The 9,297-nt window shown below is 33.4% G+C and overlaps 1 protein-coding gene across 2 annotated transcripts; it reads left to right on the forward strand.

Annotated features, from left to right (window-relative positions):
• The first annotated feature begins 6,442 nt into the window (after nt 1–6,442).
• LOC148870940 (transcription factor FER-LIKE IRON DEFICIENCY-INDUCED TRANSCRIPTION FACTOR-like) lies at nt 6,443–8,046 on the forward strand. 2 transcript variants are annotated; one of them, XM_088973040.1, is made up of 4 exons: nt 6,443–7,064; nt 7,150–7,350; nt 7,460–7,633; nt 7,751–8,046. In XM_088973040.1, exons 1-4 carry the CDS (start codon nt 6,564–6,566, stop codon nt 7,853–7,855), a joined length of 981 nt encoding a protein of 326 aa, XP_088829166.1. In that variant the 5' UTR covers nt 6,443–6,563; the 3' UTR covers nt 7,856–8,046. The 2 variants fall into 2 exon arrangements, with proteins under 2 accessions (XP_088829166.1, XP_088829167.1); XM_088973041.1 differs by having other exon boundaries at nt 7,475–7,633.
• Nucleotides 8,047–9,297: the final 1,251 nt, after the last annotated feature.

Here is a 9,297-nt window from a genome sequence, read left to right on the forward strand (position 1 = left end):
TAGGCTTAACTATTTTTAACAATCATATAGAAAGAGGGATTTATTTTTATAATGTTTAGCCAAGTGGCACCACCTTCCCCCACCTGCTCCTACTCTCTCTAACTCCTATTTATCTCCTATTTATCATCTCCTCCACATTTTATCTACATCCATCTAAAGAAAATTTCAATTAAAAAAAATCAGAATTATTTAAATATTATAATGAAATTATACACTAACTTTAAAAAATGATTCAAAATACAAAAATTAATTATAATAGATTTAATAATATTCATATTATTAATAATTCTATATTTTTACAAAGTTGATCATGAAGTTATGTAGTAACAATATAAATTATAATTTTACGAATTACTCAATTTAAATGTTATTCAAATAATAAAAATTAACATTAAAAATAAAACATTATTTAAATAATTCAATAACTAAATATCTTAAATAACAAAACACTAAAAATAATGTTTTACATAATGAAAATTTTAAATATTTTACATATTATTTAAATATTTAAATAACAAATTTAACATGACTAAATTTTGAATAGTTAAAATAACGAAATTATGTAATAAATTTATAACAATTCTTAAAAGTAGAAAAATAATTATAATATATTTCATAATATTCATATTAATAATAATAATAATAATAATTTATTGTATTACTAAATGAATGATGAATTATGTAATAATAGTACTAATTAGAATTTTATGGATTATTAAATTCAATAAATAATTAATATTTTAAAATTTTAAAGAACTATTTTTATTTATATCAATTAATAATTATAGAAAATAACTTTCATAAAATAATATTTATTAGTAATAAGTTTACAATAATAGTGTACATTCATTTTATATATGCACTAGAATTAATAGTTATTTTATTTTTAGTAATTATTTATTATATTTTTCATAAATATATTTTCATTAATCATTTATAAATCTATTATTGTTTTGTTATTTAGTAGTACATTGTCAATAATTATTGAAGATTAAACAACTATTATTTAATTTTTGAAATTTAATCTATCTTATTTATTGTATTTTTGTTATAAATTTATTTTTAGCAACTATGCTTTTTTATATTTTATTGATTAATATTTTTTATAGATTAAACTATTATTTGAGATTACATTATTTATTGACTAATTGAAACAATACAAATGAAAATAATAAATTAATAATTACTAATTAATGAATGAAACAATTAAAATTTAAAAATAATTAATGACTATAAAAATATTAAAATAATTAATAATTTACACAAATAAAAATTTAAACAATTTTTAGAAATTAATGAAATAAATAAAAATTACTAGTTAACAAAGATAATTAATAATTAATAAATAACACAAATAAAATTAATAAAAAATAATTAATGTTTAATAAAAATATTAAAATAATTAATAATTAATAAAAATATTATTATTACTCACTGGACCGCTGTTGTTGCAAGTTGCAGCGATAGTGGCGATGGGAGGAAGGTAGGGGTAGAGAGAGAGAGAGAGAGAGAGGGGGGGGGGAGAGAGAGAGAGAGAGATGCTGCAGGGAAACCTATACAAGGTTTGTAATGGTTTAATTACCTTTCCTTACTTTTTCCCTCAAACCAAACACAACCTTAAAGAAAAATATGATGCCAGAAAGACATGATACCGGAAAGGCTTTGATCAATCAAAATCCTCATGAATTTGGATGAAAACCCATCTGATTGTTTACCACTTTTATAATATTGGTTGATTGGTTATATGCTTTTTTCTTTTATATTATGTCTTCTGGCATCATTATTGAACCCATTTCTTGAATATATAAAACTTTGGGCTACCGAAATATGTTGGGCTTAAATGTCTTCCACCGAGGTGGAGAGAGGAAGACAAGATTCTTTTGGGTGATTTGTCATTTGAAAGATTCCTTGACCACTTGGCAAAGTGTTAGCACCCAACTTTTGATGAGTCCCTTCACCCTACATCTTCGTACCCTCCTCTTAGACCCTAGAAGCTTGGAAACACAACCAGATTTATTTGAGACTTTCCAAAACCAAAAATACCCTTCTTTGGCACAACCCATGGGACAAATAAGAACATTGAGATAAATATCAGCGTCCGATTAGACATCATCCCTAGACTTGGAAAACTATAACTTAATTACACATTTGTTTTCATGACTAAACTACAAAGATCCATTATTCATCATGCCAACTTTCTTTCTAATGGCCCCAATCCATGAGATATTTAAATTCCAACTCCTTCAAAATCAAATCCAATATATCCATCACCTCAATATGATTATGAAACAATCAACTAGAGAATCCCAACACAGATCTATGATAACCAATCACAAAAAACATCAAAATTTCATTCTAATGGCCCTGAACAATTACCAATATCGACCATATATTTCTCATAACAGAACCAGTCACTTAACTCCTACCCTAATCTATGCCTACCTACCAAATTGTAGTTCAAAATTCCTCCATTTGACCCCCCATCAAGCCTAGACCATATTTTAGCAAATCTAATTAATTAAAGCGTACCATCTATTAACCCAACTTCATGAGCAATCAGACTTTACCATTATAATCGGAGACCCCAAAAAACCCAATACATCAAATTTCACGATCAAACACTTTCATTTGACTATTGAAAAGTAAGATTCTATTTTGGACCCTCTTATTGATTGGAAAACTATAAGCTAAGACCATGATCTGAACTAAATCTGTTAATCCACTCCTCTGATCAAAGATCTAAAGCTTCCATCAGATTCAATACAATCAAAAGTGCTTATCCACCAATTTTCATCCCAAAATTCCCTTGCTGGACCATTTATTAAACCAATATCCTATTTCGACAAATCTTATTGACTTGTACTTGTTAGCCATAGATCTCAATCATCCTGGCCTATTTGACAAATCAAACATTACCATTATATTCAAAAACCCAAAAAAACCATGCATGCCAAATTTCATGACCAGATTTATCCGGTTGATCGCTAAACTAAAAAGATACCATTTTAACACACCATATTAAATTGTCATGCCATTTGTCCCAACCTGAAACATCTAAATGGTGAGGCTGATGTTAGACCTATTAGAACACTTGGACCAATGAAATAGAGCCTAATGGACTGAAAAACCCCAAGATATCCCTACTTAAAACCAATAAAAGGCAAAATTGCATTTTAAAGTTGATCAAATTTACATTATTTGGCACTAATAGCCCCAAATACGAGACTGCCATGACAGGCACGCCCCAAGCTCCCATTGGATGCATAGAAGCTATGAAAACCACCCCCAAAATCGAAGAAAATGTTTCACCAAATAGGAAAGCTTGACTAGGCATTTGTTTCCTTCAAGAATCTTTGCCTATTTGTGTGAAAAATCACTGTTAAGTCCCAAGTACTATAGATGGACGAGTTTTTGACCCTTTCTCCTCCTTTTTTTGTATAAATAGAGGTCCAACTCAAGCTTGAGAGTGAGGGTGGGGGGCAGTTTCCCAACTTCTATAATACATTCATTCTATTTGAAATCTCGAAATCCTTAAAGCCAAGCTCAAGCCTCAAATTTATTTCCCCTGTTTGCTAGACTTAACACAAAAAATGCTCAACCTAGCTCTGTAACTCGCTCAAGCTTCGTTTGAAGTCTTTTTAGCTACTGGAAAGTTTGTTTCGAAGTCACACACAAGAGATTGGAAATCTGCACAAAACATCAAAGCATTAGTTTCAAACCCCTTTAGAGCTCATCTAACCACTCTTTTGTTCAGTTTGACTTTATAACACCATTGACAAGATTACATACAAGAGGTAAGCCTCTCGCATTATCTTCTAGCTCAGGTTTTGATTCTGGGTTGCTTGAAGTTCTAAGACCTTGGAGAAGCATTATTCTCAACTTCTTCTAGACTGAGTATAGAGTTAGAGAGGCAAGGGTCTTAAGGAAATTAGTACCTAAGACCCGATAACATCACCTCAAAGTCAGCCTCAAGAGAAGCTGAGAGCATGTTTTTCCATATTTCATAAATTCTAGCAATTGTGTTTATTGGTTGTTCGAAAGAAATTGAGCCTAAATAGCTCCCATATTGGGTTGTTATAGCAACTTGGAGAGATGCGTGTCTAATACATTCCCTCTCTCAATCCTTGGAACTTGAAATCTCTCATTGTATGCTTTTTCCATGGACAACGAAATCACCATCAAGGACTAATCAAAATTTTCAAATTTTGAACCGGCCATAAACTTCACGGAACTCACACAAAACTTGGTAAATGACATAGGTAGCAAAACCACACCCTAATTTTGTGTTTGATTTAATAGGAAATGAGAGAGAAATAAAAAGTTGAGGGAATTCTTATAATAATTTCATAAAATCCTTACAATCATTCCCTCAAAATTTATTTCTCACTTATTTTTCATCAAACCAAACACAGCCTAACAGTGATGGGATCCCAAACATCGTTGCTGAAGAGACTTCATATACTTTACTTACTGTCAAATATAATTAATTTAGTTTTCTATTTGAACAAAGAACCCCACATAAAGATTTTGTTGATTTATAATTTCTAATTTTATATGTGAATAGCAGGCTCTAAACCAAATACATTAATATAGTAATGTGGGTCCTGATCTTGTAAGTGTATAGTTAAAGCACAGATAAGACCTAATTTAGTTTCTCAAGACAAAAAGAAAACCCAACGCAATAGCCTCCATGACTGTGTCAGTCTGATCGATAATGAGAAATTGAATGAAGAAAGATGCATGCTGCGGGCTGTTTTGCTGAAAATATTATTATATATGTCCCAGTATTGTGTCTGATTGTGTGCGCACATGGGTCTGTATTTGGTTACTTAAAATTGTAATCCCTTCAACCAACCATATTCCTTCGATTGGGTCTGGGACTCTGGGTTCAAGGTTCAAACATCAGGTTGAGTCCGGGTTAACTGAGGCCATATTTGGTTCAATGCTAATTTTCAAGTTTCAATTCTTATTTATTCAATTCTATGGAAGAATAAATAACATGAAAGTGTTTGTTTATAAAATTTTTGTCAAGGAATTATTCTTTTTAGAATTAATGAGATCATGACATAAAATTTGAGGTAACCTACATCATACAAACCATCGGCATAACTTTTTTATTGGCAGATGGTTGGAGGTCAACTGTTTATTGATTATTGTGTTGTGGTGAAAACTTATACCAATATCAGTAAAAATCGATTCCAGCAGTTTGGAAACCTAGACCCGCGGTTATGACCACTAGCATAGAGCTTCTTTGAAGAATGGAAATGAGTAAAATGGAGATTTTTTATATGATGTTTATCATGTTTGTAACCAATTAAATTCAAAAACTTATTTTCATTCTTATCACGAAAAACACTTTTTTTATTAAAAAGCATTTGTTTCATAGCAACATTAATTTTTTTCATTCTATCCATTTTTGTCCATTCTACAATTTTTATTATCGAAAAAATAAATAAAAGTTAAATCAAACATGCCCTGAACCACACTGCCCGACCCATTCGATCCTAGAAGGTTTTTATTCTAAGGCCCTGTTCGCTTTTTGGTAAGTTATTTACCCGGGTAAATGCAGTTACCTGGGTAAGTTTTTCCTGGGAAATACTTGCTCGGGTAAGTGCATTTATCTATGTTCTTTAATTTCTCATGTAAATAAGGTAATGACCATATTAGCCATAAAAATCCATTATTAAAAGGGCATTTTTCTCCCATTCAAGTGTTGCCAACTTCCCCTTAGGTGGGAAAGTTATTTACCCACCTAGGAGGTGAGAATCACTTATCCGGATAAATGATACGTAGGAAAATAAACTTTCTCGGCCTGATCCACACATAAATCTGAAAAAATAACATGAGATTCTTGGTCAATGAAAACCAAAATCCCATTGATCAATTTTCCTCTCTCTCAAAATTCAAAAGGAGAATACCCCCCCTAAGGCTATATTTGGTTTGAAGTAAAATATAAGGAAAAGAAGGAAAAGATAAGAAAACCTTTACAAAACTTGTATAATTTTCCTTACATTTCCCTTCATTTCCCTACTTTTTCTTTCAAACCAAACACATAGTAAGGGGCTATCATTTAAAGTGACTGATAAGAACAGCTCATCAAGTGTCAAATTTAATAACGAAATTAGAGCCTTTCATTCCACAGTATGTGGGAAAGTTGGTGGTGCTTATATAATTATGAAAGTCAGAAAGTCAGAATCCATTCACTTTTTCTTGCTCAAAAAACTTTGGACTTAAAGCTTCAATATTGGCTCCGATTTTCCTTTTTCCAGGTTTTGGGTTAACAACCATGCTTTTCTAAATTCTTCAGGACATCCATTTGAGCTTAGATTTCGGGTCCGAAGCTTAAATTACATAAATATATCTATTCAATCAGGTAGCTGCTTAATTAAGAACACGATGAGACATTAAATAGTTTCTAAGTTTTTATTTTATTAGCGGCCGGTCATTGATTCCTTTCACACCAACCCAGATATATCTGCGTTTGCCTTCTTCTCTATTAATGTAAACCTCCTAACATCGATCTATGCGTGCATTTAGGAGAAGGAAGATCAGAGTAAGAAAGAATGGAGAGTCAAGGATTTGAAATTCCTCAACCCCAATTCTATGGTTCTGCCGCCTTTCATGATCTTGTCGACGACGATAGCAACTTTGAGCAGTTCATCAGTCTCATTCGAGGAGAAAATGACGACCCCATCACTTGCTTCAACCCCAATTATGATGCGGAGCTCATGTTCAGTGATGGCTTGGTGGATAGCCAATTCTGTTCCACCACTCCGGCAGCGGCAGCGGCCATGTCTGATCTCAACTCCATGAGTAATTCAGATCCCAACTCGATTTTCATGTCGTTGCCTCCTTTTGGCGGGGATCTCGAGGTAAGGGATGACGAGAACGATGGTAATGATGATGATGATGACGATTCCTCCGCAACAACAACTACTGGTACTACACCAACAAAGAAGAGGACAGCCGATCGCTCGAGAACATTGATTTCTGAGAGGAAGAGGAGAGGCCGAATGAAGGAGAAGCTCTATGCATTGCGTTCCTTGGTTCCTAACATAACTAAGGTCCCTCTCTCTCTCTCTCTCTCTCTCTCTCTCTGTAGTAATTCATCTTCAAATTGCATGGTTTCTCATTTGGAATTAAATGCAGATGGATAAGGCCTCCATCGTCGGAGATGCTGTGCTATACATGCAAGAGTTGCAAATGCAAGCTAAGAAGCTAAGAGCAGAAATAGCAGGGCTTGAGTCATCGTTCAAAGGATTAGAGAGAGCTGAAGGTTTGGTTTGTAGCCTAAACAAAACCCAGATTGCAGACAAGAAGCGTCAACCAGTTCGCAAGACGATACTGCAGGTTTATGTTGAAATATTTACAGGCTTTAATTTACAGAAAGCAAATAGAAAAATAACTCCGTATTGAATCAAACACTGTAATAACTTCTGGTTTATATGAATTTGTGTAGATGGATGTATTTCAGGTTGAGGAAAGAGGTTTCTACGTGAGAGTGGTGTGTGACAAGGGAGAAGGTGTCGCAGTAGCTCTTCACAGGGCCCTTGAGTCTCTAACCAGCTTCGACGTTCAGAGCTCCAACTGCACCACGGTTTCCGAGAGACTCGTGCTCACATTCACCATCAATGTAAGAGAGTAAAAGAAGACCATATATTCATCTTGTTTAATTAGTTTCTGTCTTGATTAATTATCTTGGGATCATTTTAATTGATATATAATTAATTTCATCTCAATAAAAAAACAGGTTAGAGAATGTGAGGAGAAGATGAATTTGGCAACATTGGAGCTATGGGTAGCTGGCTCTCTTCTCAACCAGGGATTCGAATACAAAAATCCTTTAGCCCCTTAACTTCCCTTTCTTCCATTGTTGTAACAGTTTTCTTCTACACAAGCACCTAGCTACTTGTGAAAAGGTTGTATCATACTTCCAAGATCCAGGCTAGCTTGAGAAGTTCTTAATATTGTAGCTCCAGAAGGAAATTGATTGACCTTTTCAAAGCATTTTCTATATAGATAAGAACTAACAGTCCAAATTCTTATTAATATTATTTATTCAATATGGATAGAATCTAAGGCCGCATTTGATTCACGGGAATAAGAGTCTGGAATGGGATATTCCGATTCCAATTATTTGGTTTATGGGAATCAGAATTCCATTCTCATTCATACTAGAATGACATTTCCCCATTTGAGGGAATGGGCATTCCCTGCCCTTTTCTTGGGAATGAAATCCCATTCCTACTGATTCTAATCTCACTCCATTCCCATTCCTATTTGAACCAAACAGATTATGAGAATAGACCATTTTATTCAATGTAATTGAATGATTATTATTCTTCTTGGCGTGAATAAGGGAATGGAAAGGGTTGCACGTAATCCAACTTCTTAATTTCAATTTATTTATGTATTTTTTTATTAAGATGTAGCTAGAATTGCTACAAGTTGTGGGAAATTGGGAATTGTTATATCTACTTAAGTCAACCAAAATATATTAAAATGTAAATGAATAAAGTAAGAAGCTCAGAGTAGTAAGACCCATTGTCACTGATTGAAAGCATGCATGCTTGTTATCTATCTCTTCATGCTGCGTAACAGGTTAGAGATGATTCCTTCAATTTTTTCTAAAAAAATAAGAGATGTGTGCCAAGCATTTGGGTTGAAAAGGTGGCAAGAGAAATCTATTCCCACCTATAAGATCAAAACCTAAAAAAAAAAAAAGAGAGAAAATCTATTGCCACCTCCATCAGTAGGATCAATTTCAGCCTCGGATGGGGGAAGGCACATTTGGGGACACTTAATTGCATAATTAAATAAGCTGATGTAAGGTGCTTCCGCTATAGCTGCTTGAGCTTATGTATATTTTATTAATTGCCACCTCCACCTATGTTTGTTGACAATTGGCTTAGCTGTCTAAGTAGTCAAACAAGTATAAAAACCTAAAAAAAAAAAAAAAAAGCAGATAATCTTGACAAGGCACTCCAAGTAAGCCATCCAAAGAGGCTGAAGCAAGCAGCCCTTGAACTGGTTGATCCATAGTTGATTTGGCTCTTCATATATTTTTCATTAAGGACACGTTTGGGATGGCTGAGATGAAAATTCAATGAAGTTGGTTTACTTGCATTGAAGTGCTCCGGATAAGCTGAAGTGGACAACCCTTCAAATGATTGACCGATAGTCGGTTTGGGCTTTCCAGAATTTTCATCAGACATGGTTGTTGAGCCCGGATTTGCTGCTCACCCTGTTGAATAAGGGGGCTACATAGCCAATCATGAAAGAACACGCTAGTGTGTT

The sequence above is a fragment of the Nelumbo lutea genome, chromosome 2 (assembly GCF_056320005.1).
Source record: "Nelumbo lutea isolate HS-2025 chromosome 2, American lotus-T2T, whole genome shotgun sequence".
In the NCBI taxonomy this organism is placed as follows: domain Eukaryota; kingdom Viridiplantae; phylum Streptophyta; class Magnoliopsida; order Proteales; family Nelumbonaceae; genus Nelumbo; species Nelumbo lutea.

Bases quoted from the DNA above. Each gene is read 5' to 3' on its own strand.
- LOC148870940 (XM_088973040.1), top strand. From the start codon at position 6,564: ATGGAGAGTCAAGGATTTGAAATTCCTCAACCCCAATTCTATGGTTCT. The intron at 7,351-7,459 runs GTTTATGTTGAA...GAATTTGTGTAG, and splicing joins TTCGCAAGACGATACTGCAG to ATGGATGTATTTCAGGTTGA. The intron at 7,634-7,750 runs GTAAGAGAGTAA...ATAAAAAAACAG, and splicing joins TGCTCACATTCACCATCAAT to GTTAGAGAATGTGAGGAGAA.